At 40.7% G+C, this 14189-nt stretch overlaps 1 protein-coding gene across 4 annotated transcripts in view; it reads right to left on the reverse strand.

The window, feature by feature from the left end:
- NUP214 (nucleoporin 214) overlaps positions 1–14189 on the reverse strand; it is a 140776-nt gene that overhangs the window by 81154 nt on the left and 45433 nt on the right. For 3 of the 4 annotated variants that reach the window (XM_053559302.1, XM_053559313.1, XM_053559322.1), the window contains exons 14-18: positions 9707–9804; positions 5592–5678; positions 5234–5383; positions 4115–4273; positions 308–411 (exon numbers count right to left, since the gene is read on the reverse strand). In XM_053559302.1, the coding sequence (XP_053415277.1) occupies positions 308–411; positions 4115–4273; positions 5234–5383; positions 5592–5678; positions 9707–9804 (598 nt within the window). The remainder of the gene's footprint in view (positions 1–307; positions 412–4114; positions 4274–5233; positions 5384–5591; positions 5679–9706; positions 9805–14189) is intronic. The other variant, XM_053559309.1, reaches the window with a different exon arrangement.

Genomic DNA, 14189 nt, shown 5'->3' on the forward strand with positions numbered 1-14189 from the left:
CTAAGGCCCCAGGCACATACACGTGAGCTGGCGGGTTTGAATCCAGCCCGGGCCGCTAAACAATGACGGCTGCAACCAAAAAATAGCCAGGCGTTGTGGCAGGCACCTGTAGTCCCAGCTACTTGGGAGTCTGAGGCAAGAGAATCACTTGAGCGTAGGAGTTGGAGGTTGCTGTGAGTTGTGATGCTACGGCACTCTACCCAGGGCGACAGTTTGAGGCTCTGTCTCAAAAAAAAAAAAAAAAAAAAAAAAAAAAAAGCAACAGCAGTATCTACTCCAACCCACTGTGGATGAGAGATTTGCTGACCTTTGTTTTTTCTTTTGTTCCAGATGCCGATCCCATTCCAAATCTAGAACATCATTCACATCTTGGACAGCAAACTTCACATACTGATGAAGGCGCCGAATTTCCTATAAGAAAAAAAAATTAAAAGGCAAATGACTCATTTTTCTGATAGCTTGGGGTAAGATGTATGAAAACAGTCAAAATAATTGTGAAACATTTCCACATTGGGATCCATAATGAATAAGGAAAGCATAATAGGTTTAATATAATCACTGAAATGTTATAATTAAAATGAAAAACAGAAAATTACCTTAATTTTTTCCACAGAGAAGCAGTAAGTACAAAGAAAAGAAAAACAGAATAGGTGTGTCTGCCTAAGGCCCCCAGAGAACAAATATTCTTGCTTAGCTCTCCTTTTTCAGCTCCTGAGACTATCTCAACATAGTCTGGGAAATTTCCAAAGCACTTTCACCCAACATAGTATATCCATTTACTTTTTGTTCTCTCCCACCCATGAAATTAGTTATAAACAAAATTATCCTACAAAACAATGAAAATAATTCTGAACCTATATATTCACAAAATAGAATATATAAGTCATCCCACCAATTGAGAAATATTCATTTGTCCTTAAAAACAAAAAATAGGGCTTGGTGCCCATAGCTCAGTGGTTAGGGCACCAGCCACATACACTGAGGCTGGCGGGTTCGAACTCGTCCCGGACCTGCCAAACAACAATGACAACTACAGCAATAACAACAAAAAATAGCTGGGCATTGTGGCAGGCGCCTGTAGTCCCAGCTACTTGGGAGGCTTAGGCAAGAGAATCGTTTAACCCCATAGAGTTTTGAGGTTGCCGTGAGCTGTGACGCCATTGCACTCTACAGAGGGCAACATAGAGACACTCTGTCTCAAAATAAAAAAGCATAAGTACTAAAAACTGAATGTATCATTATTAAAGTTTTACCTATTTAACTTATTTTAGGACTGTAATAATGGTCTTTAGACCGCTGGACAGTGCCCGTAGCTCAGTGGGTAGGGTGCCAGCCACATACGCCAAGGCTGGCAGGTTTGAATTCAGCCTAGGCCAGCTAAAGCAACAATGACAACTGCAACAACAACAAAAAAATAGCTGGGCATTGTGGCGGGCGCCTGTAGTCCCAGCTACTTGGGAGGCTGAGGCAAGAGAATCACTTGAGCCCAAGAGCTTGAGGGTGCTGTGAGCTGTGACACCATGGCACTCCACTGAGGGTGACATAGTGAGATTCTATCTCAAAAAAAAAAAAAAAAAAAAAAATTGAGGCCATTGTTAACCTTCTTGGCTATGCAACTTAACTCTTAAAAATTAAAAATAGAACCAGGTATGGTAGTGTGCACCTGTAGTCCTAGCTACTTGGGAGGATGAGTCTGGAGGATCACTTGAGCCTAGGAGCTTCAGGCTGTAATGCACTATGATTGTGCCTATAAATAGCCACTGCACTATAGCCTGGACAACACAGCAAGATCCTGTCTTAAAAAAAATTAAAAGGATGAAACATCCAATTAAGAATGTATACAAATGAACATGAAGTGTCACACACTAAGGGAAGATCTGTACATATGTATAAAGATCTTATAAGTTTAAATGTTTTCAAAATTGTGTATGTCCCAACTCAAAAAGAGAAAATGTCATTTAAAAGGAGCCAAGCTGACTCAAGGGTAGTAGCAGTGGCCTTAGTAGCAAATATAGATTGCTACTCAATACTTGATGACTACAGGGGCTCTGTCCTTTGACCATTTCCGTTGTCGTCACACCTCTGCATTATCTGATGTTTCCTCTGAATGCCCTCCCACCTGTGTCTATCAGCAAAAAAAATTCTGTCAAGGGCTATCACAAATACTTCTTTTCTGTGGCTTAGTTGTTCCCATAACAACACATCCTACGTTAAATTTGTATGTTCGTTGTTCTCATTATCACACAGCCATGGGAATTGTAGATTGTAGCATAGCCTTTAAGAGCATAGGCTCTAGAGGCAGACTGCTCAGGGCCAAGGTTACAGAATTTATTGGTGGTGAAACCTGGGCAGTTTCAGGTACCTTGGTCTCTTCTTTGTTTTGTACATAGTAAGCACTCAATATATGCTAACTGTTATTGTTTACTTAGCAGCACAAAACATTTTCCTTTCTAAGGAAGAACATTGTCTCCTAAAAGCTGCATGCTTTCCTCTTGGTTTGGCAATAGAGCAAGAGGTGGAAAAGACACATAGGAAGATCATGTAGCTAGGGTGCAGCGGGGAGGCTTACGTACAATGTGATGAGCACTGGGCGGGCAGTCAGCACTCTTGCTATGAGAGGTAACATCCACAGTGGAAGGAAGCTGCATGAGGAATACCAGAGGGGTGCAGAGAACAACAGGGTTCCTCAACCTTTCTGAGGGAAGGGACCACTTCTCTCATTTTCTTACTATCGGTAAGTTTGACCCCAAGGGTAGGAAGAAAACATGGGCACAGTAAAGTCTGCATCCTTAAATTTGTTAAAGCACATCTGAGGTGAGGAAGACTAGAGTTGCTTATGCATGTGTCCTGCCCACCAAGAGTCCAGGCAAATGTAAGAAGGCAGAAGAGGACTCCGAACACGACGGTTTGGGATAAATCAAAAGATGGAAAGCAAAATTAGATAGCTTTAGTAAAGACTAAGAATAGTTAAGAATTAATGAGGAAAAACGTATGGCACACAGGAAAGAGCTCGGGCAGACATAAGTTTCAATTCTGGTTCCACTCTCACCAGTCAGCATGACCTTGGGCAACCTACTCAGTCCATTAAACTCAATTTATCTTTTTTTATTAAGTCATATATACACAGATCATGAATACATTTATGCCTTTGTGGGATTCAATGTGTTGATTATTTGTACAAATTGGAGAGCTTACATCCTACTAATTAACATAGCTTTCACCTCATTTACTTAATCACAGTGTTAAGACATTTGTGTTCTATTCTTTTTTTTTTTATTAAATCATAGCTGTGTATATTGATATGATCATGGGGCATCATTCACTAGCTTCACAGACCGTTTACCAAGTTTCACATATACCCTTGTAAGATGCACCTTCTATTTTTGATAGATTTGACCCAAACTCTTATCTTGCAGAGAAGCTGGCTTTGAAGACTAAAAATAATGTATAAAAACACCCAGCAGCCAGGCGTGGTGGCTCATACCTATAATCCTAGCAATCTGGAAGGCTGAAACTGAAGGTTTGCTTGAGCTCAGGAGGTGGAGACCAGCCTGAGCAAGAGTGAGACCCCACCCCTTCTAAAAACATAAAAATTAGCTGGGCATCATGGCAGGCACCTATAGTCCCTGCGACGTGAGGGGCTGAGGCAGGAGGATTGCTTGAGCCCAGGAGTTTGTGGTTGCTCTGAGCTGTGATGATGCCACTGCACTCCTACACTGCAGCTTGGGAAACAGAGGACTCTATCTCAAAAAACACAAAACAAACAAAACCCCTCAAAAAACACCTAGCAGATTACCTGTCCCTCAAGAAATAGTTGCTACTTTAAATATTTTTATTCACAACTTGATTTATAAAAATATGTTTTAGGAGAATACTTTCTGTTAAGTTTAAGGTTTAAAAAGAATTTTATTCTGTTAGTAAAAAAAATTAAGTAGAAAAGTGTACCATTTTCTTTCCCACAGTTAAGATAGTTTATGGAAAGTGTGGTAAATTATACGCAGAAAGCTGACAACTTCATAGGGGGCCTTCATCCAAATCCACACCTACAGAAAGAGCAACTTGCAAAGCAGTTTGTTTTTAAATCTTCTCAATAGCTTAAAACAGATTCTCCTACCTGAAGCTGAGCTTCACTCTTGGGATCCAGAGGTCTTTTATAAAGTAAATGGAGATAGCCAGAGTCACGATTTCTTTCATTTTGTTCTCTGGCTTCTTCAACACCAGCAAAGCCCTCAAGTAACGCTGTTTTCAGGGTACTTATATCTCCATGAAGAGACTAGAAAAGGTACAAGAAGATATTGATATAAAATTTTTTAATTCTAAAAACAACACCTTTCTATCTAGATCAAGGAAGATGGCATTTCTCAAGTATTTAACAAGATGAACATCTGAATATATTTAAGCCATGTAAAAAAAAAAAAAAGGAATTTCACTGCTTAGAAGGAAAGATAACTAGTTTTTTAAAAAAATTATTTTTTGTCCTAGTTTAACAAAAATACATATACTAATGATTGAAAACTCAGAAAACCGGCATAAAGTATTGACAGTACACAATCCTTCTGCCTGAAGACAATCACTACTATCACTCTAGAGAGATTTCCCTTTCCAAGGATGTCATTTAAGACTAAAACCATGGAGTCAGACAGTCGAAATGAGATCCCGGCACGATCAGTCACTAGATGGTTGACTTTCAACAAAGTATTTAACCTTTCGAAGCCTCAGTATCCAGACTTAAAAAACTGAGAGAATACTAGAACATACAATGCAGAGAAGTTACAAGGATTCAGGGAGAAAAGATAGGTGAAGAATTTAGCACAGAGCCCAGCACATAGTAAGTAATAATATAAGTAACAATAAATAGCACTATTAACAACAAATGTTTAACATTTTTATACTGTATATGCTCTAAAATATCCTATTTTCTTTTTTTCCTAACACTTATTAAAGATATTAAGCTTTCAAGTATACTTAAAGTAACAAGTACAATAAACTTCACAAAATTCATAATATGTATCAAAGGGGTAAAAAATATTATTCCATCTTACAGATGGGAAAATTGAAACAGAGTAGCAAGATTAACTTGCCCAAAGTCACATATTCATTAACAAGTGCTGAAGATAGGGTGTGAATTTGTGGGCCTTGACGAGATAAAAGTATAATATATATACCCATGGAATACTAGAACAATTTCTAAAAATGCAATTTAATTCAGAAAAAAATATCCATCAACACAAACCTCTGTGGTCTCTTTAATCTCCAAAAGAAAGGTGTGCAAGTCGTCTGATTCTGTTCGCAACATCTTCATCTCCTCAGAAGTGCCCACTTGGAAACAGGCTTTAGAAGTCCGGGCCTTCAGCTCTTCCAACTCCTTCTGAAAGTGTGCAATCTGTAGAAGCCACAAGTGAGGAACTACTCAGGCTGAATGGCACAGAGTAATGTCTCTGCTACTGTGCTTACTAACAACTCAGACTTCTAGGATGGGCCAAGCTTCAATGCTAGAATAAACTAGTCATGTTGGGAGTCTGTACTCAGAGCCATACAAATCTCACTATCAGAACTATCTCTGGAAAAAAATCCTTAGGAAACAAATTTACCTCCTCCCCAATTCCAGCCATCACAGGATCTGAATCTTTCCACTGATTTCCCTGCTTTTCTGTAACAGGAGGCTGAAGTGACTTCACCTAAAATAGAAGAGAAAGGGTTTAAAAATGTGTCCTATAAGTTATGGCTTCTAGAGCAATCACATCAGTGCATATCATAGAGAGTGACGCTCTTTGTATCATATTGTTCCGTCATTCATTCTTTTGAACCCATATTTACTGGGTCTGTACTTTGTATAAGGTATATTCCAGACAGCAGAGATAGAGGTGAACCAGATACTATATTTATGTTCTACCGAGACAAGACAAATAACGAAAAGTAAACACATCAGATAATTTCAACAGGTGAATAAAAAGGAAAACATAAGGAGTATAAAAGGGGGCATTACTTCAGACAGCAGTAAGGAAGGAAGGAAGCTAGAGAAGAGAAGCACCTCCCAGGCAGCATGAAGGGCAAGTGCAAACCCTGAGGCAGGAGAGACTTGGTGTGTCTGAAGCAAAGAAAAAGTACGTGCAGGCTCCATGATGTCAGGGTGGGCCCTGGAGGGGCAAGACAGAATCAGGAGGCAAGCGGAGGCAGGTGGTGCAAGGCCACACCAAGGGGTTTGAATTCTATTCTAGGGGTGTTAGAAAGCTACTACTAAAAAAAAAAAAAGAAAGCTACTACTGGTGCTTGAAGAGAGTTTAAATGATGATTTGCTTTATGATTTTAAAAAGAGAGCCCTCTTGCTGCTACCTAGAGTGGAGAAGGCAATAAAAGCAGTCAGGAGGTCAATGGCTTAACACGGGACACCAGCAGAGCAACAGAACTATGAGCTCATGACAGCAAAGGGTGGAAGTGACAAGACCATCTGCTAGCCTGGACTTGAGGCGGGTGCTGTTACAGGAAAGAGAGGATGCTTCTGGGCTGCGGGCTTGTGCAACAGCTCATTTGTCTGGGCTACTTCCTGAGTTGGGAATGCTAGAGAAGGAAAAGTTTCTGGGGAGAAAAAAATCAAAGTTCGTTTTTAGAGATGTTACCATTCGAGGTGCCAATTATTTATTTATTTATTTATTTTATTTTTTATTTTTTTGTAGAGACAGAGTCTCACTGTACCGCCCTCGGGTAGAGTGCCATGGCGTCACACAGCTCACAGCAACCTGTAACTCTTGGGCTTACACGATTCTCCTGCCTCAGCCTCCCAAGTAGCTGGGACCACAGGCGCCTGCCACAACGCCCGGCTATTTTTTTGTTGCAGTTTGGCCGGAGCTGGGTTTGAACTCCCCACCCTCGGCATATGGGGCTGGCGCCCTACTCACTGAGCCACAGGCGCCGCCCTATTTATTTATTTTTTAAGGTAAAATATTTGCTACAACAACTAACACTAGAGAACTCTTAGACTGATTGTATCAGCATTCACTAAAACAGCAAACATTGGTCAGGCACAGTGACTCACACTTGTAATTCTAATGCTTTGGGTGGTTGGGGTGGGAGATCACTTGAAGCAAGAAGTTCAAGACCAGCCTGAGCAACAGTGAGGCCACTGTCTTTTGAGACAGAGTCTCATTTTGTCATCCCCCCTAGAGTACAATCGTGTCATGGTAGTTCACTGCAACCTCTAACTCCTGGGCTCAAGCGATCCTCTTGCCTCAGCTTCCTTAGTAGGATGGCAGGCTCCCATCACTATGCCCAGCTAATCTGTTTTTTGTATTTCTTATTTATGCTCTTCTTGAGCTCTATTCTCAAGCAATCTTCCCACCTTGGTCTCCCATACTGCTAGGATTACAGGTGTCAGCTAGGATACTGTGCCTGACCAGTATCTTTTTCAAAGTTAGCAGGCATGATGTCCTATGCCTGTAGCACCAGCGACGCAGGGGGCTGAGGTGGGAGCACTGCTTGAGCTCAGGAATTTGAGGTTGCACTAAGTTATGATTGTGCCACTGCACTCCAGCTGGGTGACAGAGGGAGATTCCATCTCTTATTTAAAAAACAAAAACAAGGCAGCGCCTATGGCTCAAAGGGGTAGGGTGCCGGCCCCATATGCCGGAGGTGGCAGGTTCAAACCCAGCCCTGGCCAAAAACTGCAAAAAAACAAAAAAAACTCAACACTGCACCCCTCTAACAGCAAACATTTTTTTCATAAACATACATTATGCCACAAACATGAACTGTGACCTGGGTATTTATGTGTCCAGTTCAGGTGTACATTAGGGTGGGAGGGGCATCAGCTAAGGGGACATGGAGAACGTGACTCCTGTTCTCAGGGCACTCAGATAATTATATGAAAAACTAACATACAATTTTCTTGATATTAAACCATTAAAGTGAGATGACAGACTACAGAATTTAAATGAAAGTAAAATAATAAACCTTTTAAAGAAACATGGAAAAAGTATATTTCTGACCTTGGAATAGAAAATTATTTCTAAAATAAGACATGAATTAGGGCAGCACCTGTGGCTTAGTCAGCAGGGTGCCAGTCACATATACCTAAGGTGGCAGGTTCGAACCCAGTCCGGGCCTGCTAAGCAACAACGACAACTGCAACCAAAAAACAGCCGGGCACTGTGGTGGGTGCCTGTAGTCCCAGCTGCTTCGGAGGCTGAAGCAGGAGAATCGCTTAAGCCCAAGAGTTTGAGGTTGCTGTGAGCTGTGACACCACGGCATTCTACCCAGGGCGACAGCTTGTGACTCTGCCTCAAAAATAAATAAATAAATAAATAAATAAAAAAGACGTGAAATGCACTAATCGTAAAAGAAGAAAATTGATATACTCAATTATATTAATAACTGTACTCATCAAAAGAAAGCACAAAAAAAAATTAAGAGGCAATTCAAGGTGAGAAAGTGTTTGCATTGTGAGGCTGGGTGAGGTGGCTCACGCCTGTAATCCTAGCACTCTGGGTGGCTGAAGCGGGTGGATTGCTTGAGCTCACAGGTTCCAGACCAGCCTGAGCCAGAGCAAGATCCTCGCCTCTAAAAATAGCTGGATGTTGTGGGTGCCTGTAGTCCCAGTTACTTGGGAGGATGAGACAAGAGAATCGCTTGAGCCCGGCCACGAGTTTGAGGTTGCTGTGAGCTATGACACCACAGCACTCTACTCAGGGCAACAAAGTGAGATTGTGTCTCAAAAAAAAAAAAAGAGAGAAAGTATTTGCATTGTGTGTGTGTATATGTCCAAGGAATACTTACAAATCAGGAAGAAAAAGCCAGATAATGCAACAGAAAAATAGACTACAGACATGAACAAACACCAAATAAAAGAAACTATCCAAATGGCCAATAATTAGATGGAAATAAGTTCAATTTTGCTAGTCACTAGGGAAATACAAATTCAAAACACAACAACGAAAGATGAAAAATATCAAGAGTGACGATGTGGAGCTGCTGGAAGTCTTGTATATTCCTAGTAACAATCTACTGAAGAAGAAAATACACGTCGTCTAGGACCCAGCAAATCAACTCCTGGGCATATGCCCAAAAGAAATGTGTGCATATGTTTGCTAGAGAATATCAACTAGAAGGGTCAAAGCAACACTATTCATAATAGCTTAAACTTGGAAACCATGCAAGTGCCCATCAAGAATGGAACAAATACTTGTGATATATACTTATACAGTGAATTCCATACAGGAGCAATATGGATAAATCTCACAAATATAACACTGAACAAAACAGTCAGAAATAAGAAAACATACTGTATGGTTCCATTTGATAGAAAGTATGAGCTGGCTAAATACATCTGTGCTGTTCAAAATCAAAATCACTTTGGCAAGGATGAGTGACTAAGCAGAAGGGGACTTACAAGGAGGAATTCTGTAGTTTCAGTAAATTTCTGGTTTTGGATTTGGGTGCTAATGCCTCAAGTGGGTTCAGTTGGTGACAATTCACTTATCTCTACTTAAATTATGTATCTTTTCTGTGATATTATATGTCAATAAAAATTAAAGTAAACCAATTGCTTTCATGAGTATATATTACAATTATTCAAACCTCACACTTTGGTATTTTCTATCACACAATCCTAATTGCTATTTCCAAGCTCTGAATTTTAAAACATCATTTTAATATGTGTGCTTGGGGCCATACAATAACAAACACAAGCACTGCAAGCTGAATTGAAACATACCTGGGGAGAACCTGACTTTGCCACTGGAGGGGTTATCCTGGGTGATTTCTGTACCATTGAGGGTACTGCGCTTGGACTGCCTTGCATAGATCGTCCTGCTTGAATAAGAAGTCAGTTAAAAAAGACAGCATTTATTCCCATTATTTCTCCCATCACAAATGTCCTTTTACCAAATCTAAGGAATTAAGTTATGCATCGTTCCTGACCCTACTTTTATGATCTTTATTAAAGAGTGATGACTACCAATTGTGTCAATCTCTGTTACAACATGATAAAAAAAAAATACATTAAAATTTCAGAGCCACGCTGGGCGCGATGGCTTACACCTATAATCCCAGCACTTGGGAGGCAGAGGCGAATGGATTGCCTGAGCTCATGAGTTCAAGACCAGCCTGAGCCCGAGCAAGACCCCATCTCTAAAAAATAGCCCAGTGTCTGTAGTCCCACCTACTTGGGAGGCTGAGGCAAGAGAATCACTTAAGCCCAAGAGTTTGAGGTGCTGAGCTAATGCCACAGCATTCTACCAAGGGTGGAGTTTGAACCTGCCACCCTCGGTATATGGGGCTGGCACCTTATCCACTTAGCCACAGGTGCCGCCAGTAAAATATTCTTAAATACAAAGATGGAGGAAGTCCATCCTCTAAATTGATTATATTAATGTTAAATGTCTGTAAGTTTATATTTATTTTAAAATAAAATGTTTTATTGTATTTAAAATGTTTAAGTAGGGCGGCGCCTGTGGCTTAGTGAGTAGGGTGCCGGCCCCATATGCCGAGGGTGGCGGGTTCAAACCCAGCCCCGGCCAAACTGCAACAAAAAAATAGCCGGGCGTTGTGGCGGGCGCCTGTAGTCCCAGCTGCTCGGGAGGCTGAGGCAAGAGAATCGCGTAAGCCCAAGAGTTAGAGGTTGCTGTGAGCTGTGTAACGCCACGGCACTCTACCGAGGGCAGTACAGTGAGACTCTGTCTCTACAAAAAAAAAAAAAAATGTTTAAGTAAGTAAAATATGGAACTGTTTCCTTAAAATAGAAAGGCAGACATTTTTCAACTAATGATACTTAATTAAAAATTCAAAGAGAAAAAAAAAAGCAAGCATACCTAAGTCATACCAAATCTCATCCCCAAAAGGTCTGATTAAAATGATAGGGAGCAGATTGCCCAGTAAGTCTAGTGTGCAACTAGGATTGATATTCAATAATTTAGAGCCCTAAAACTTTAAGAATTCAACAATGGTAATGGTAGGTAGGGAGATCTGGGTGGTGAGAGAAAGTAAATGTGCGAACTACAAAGAGATGTGAAAAGACCAGGGCAATATTTCTTAATCTCTTGGGTCATAGACAGATGCCCTTCAGAGTCTGATGAAAAGACCCAGAATGTGGTGACTGGCAAACTTCCCAAGGCAATACCTTCTCTTGAGCAACTGGCAAGGAGCCAAGATTTCAGGAATTTTACAGGTCATATGCTCAGTATTTACCAAAATAAAATTATTCCTGATACTTAAAATTCAAATGGCTGCCCAAGTATATCTGGCTAGATATTATGATTGTCATTCATGAAAATACAGGCATGCCTCAGAGACACTGCAGCTGGGTTCCAGCTACCACAACAAATAAAGTGAGTATTGCAATAAAGCAAGTCACAAAATTTCTGATTTCCCAGTGCCTATAAAAGAAACTGTAGTCTATTAAGTGTGCAATAGCATTTTGTCTAAAAAACACACAGACACACACTTTATTGTATATTAACTAAGAAATACTCAATTATTGGCTAGGTGTGTTAGCCCATGCCTATAATCCCAGCACTGTGGGAGGCTGAGGTGGGTGGACTGCTTGAGCTCAAGAGTTGAGACAAACCTGAGCAAGAGTAGATCCCCATCTCTACTAAAAATAAAATAACTAGCCAGGAGTGGTGGTGGTGGGCACCTGTAGCCCCAGCTACTTGGGAGGCTTAGGCAAGAGAATCACTTAAGCCCAAGAGTTTGAGGTTGCTGTGAGTTGTGATGCCACGGAACTCTAACGAGGGTGACATAGTGAGACTCTGTCTCCAAAAAAAAGATATGCCTGCAACCAACTTGAAAAAAAATTTTTTAAAAATTAAATCATAGCTGTGTACATTAATGCAGTCATGGAGTACAATGTGCTGGTTTTATATACAATTTGAAATATTTTCATCAAACTGGTTAACATAGCCTTCATGGCATTTTCTTAGTTATTGTGTTAAGACATTTATATTCTACATTTAGTTAAGTTTCACATGTACCCTTGTTTGAAAATTAAGATAGACCTGACAAACCTAACATCATCATGTGCAGACCTAACATTGTGTCAGAACAATGAAATCATGTGATAATGTACATCACCTCTGTGGTAGTAATGCCCAAAATACTTATCGAGAATCTCATCAGCTGTAACGATCAAATTCACAAAATTAATGGCCTGACCTCTTCACAAATGTTGTAAGGTAAAAGACAAAAAAGACAAAAAAACTGAAGAACGATCTGAAATTATAAACAAATGAGATAAAAACAAAATGCAATGGCCCAGGTACAGTTGTTCACTCCCATAATCCTCGCACTCTGGGAGGCTAAGGTAGGAGGATCACTTAAGCTTAGGAGTTGAGACCAGTCTAAGCAAAAACCCACCTCTACTAAAAACAAAAAATCAGCTGGGCATAGTGGGGAGTGCCTATAGTCTCAGCTACTGGGGAGGCTGAGGTAGGAGGAGTCCCTGAGCTCAAAAGTTTGAGGTTGCTGTGAGCTAACCTGATGCTATGGCACTCCAGCCTGGGCGACAGAGTGAGACTCTGTCTCAAGAACAAAAAAACAAAAAACAAACCCCGCCCCCAAAACCCAATCAAACAAAAACCACCCACAAATAACCCTGTTGGGACAATTGTACATATGGACTAAGAGGTAAGATTACTGTTAAATTTCTCAAGTCTGATAACGTCTGTGTGTCTTTGATTTTATTTTATTTTATTATTTTTTTGAGACAGACTCTCACTTTGTCACCCTCAGTAGAGTTCTGTGGCATCACAACTCACAGCAAACTCAAACTCAAGAGATTCTCTTGCCTCAACCTCCCAAGTAGCTGGGACTACAGGCTCCTGCCACAATGCCTGCCTATTTTTTTTGTTGCAGTTGTCATTGTTGTTTAGCAGGCCCAGGCTGGGTTTGAACCTGCCAGCTTCAGTGTATGTAGCGGGTGCCCTAACCACTGAGCTACGGGTGCTGAGCCATGTCTTTGATTTTAGAATATTTACAGTGAAATATTTAGGGATGAAGTGTTTCATGATGTCTGAAATTAATCAAAAAACCCTTAACACAAAAAGGAAAGATAAATCAAATGGTGTAAAATGTTGGCAAGTGCTGGATCTCGGTAAAGGGCATAGCATTCATTACACAATTTTTGTAACCTCTAAGTTCAAAAGTAAAAGACAAGACAGACTAGGTACATTTGCCCATGTATTATTAGATACTTCAATGGCTGTAATTATTTCTAGTCATGATCTTTACGTAACAAACTTCTTGCTTATAGTATGACTATGAAAAAGAAACACTGTCCCCTGGGCAAAAATCACAAGAGTTACACAAAGTTCTCTCTCCCATGCGCCCTAAAGTACTGCTCTACAATAATCACAAGAGGGTGGCACCTGTGACTCAGTGAGTAGTGCGCCGGCCACATATACCGAGGGTGGTGGGTTCGACTCCAGCCCCGGCCAAACTACAACAAAAAATAGCCAGGTGTTGTGGTGGGCACCTGTAGTCCCAGCTACTTGGGAGGCTGAGGCAAGAGAATTGCCTAAGCCCAAGAGCTGGAGGTTGCTGTGAGCTGTGATGCCACCACACTCTATTGAGGGTGACAAAGTGAGACTCTGTCTCTAAAAAAAAAAAAATAATAATAATAATAAAAGAATAACCAGAAGAGCTCTCTCTCCTGTGTGCCCTAAAGCAGCCGCTCTGCAATTGCCCTGCACAGAGGGCAGGCTCCATGTGAAGATAAATGCCCAATGGCAAGATGCTTTCTTTGAATCAAGTACACTCAGCTCCATGAGAAGTGTCAGAGAGAAGCCTGGTAGCCTCAAGGCCATTACAAATCTCCCAACTGAGAGTATGAAAATCACAGCACAACTCATTTATACTGGAGGGTGAAATTTCTGAATTTTTTTTCTTTTTTTTTTTTGCATGACTTTTTGACAAGTTCCCAGCACACCAGTATCTGCAGCAGTGACTAACTCTGTGTACCACGTGATAACACAGGAGGCAGACAGGTGTGAAAAATCAGACCTCGGTGATGACCTCAAACAGTAGGATATAAATAACTCCTACATCACTACCATTCCCATAATGGAACTTGAAGCATAAATGGGTTAATGTGAGATACAGGAAGCAAGAAAAAATAACCTCCTAGTTAGGATTCTTTTTTTTTTTTAAGAGACAGAGTCTTACTTTGTCACCCTTGGTAGAGTGCTGTGGCATCACAGCTC

This window comes from Nycticebus coucang, chromosome 2 (genome assembly GCF_027406575.1).
Source record: "Nycticebus coucang isolate mNycCou1 chromosome 2, mNycCou1.pri, whole genome shotgun sequence".
In the NCBI taxonomy this organism is placed as follows: domain Eukaryota; kingdom Metazoa; phylum Chordata; class Mammalia; order Primates; family Lorisidae; genus Nycticebus; species Nycticebus coucang.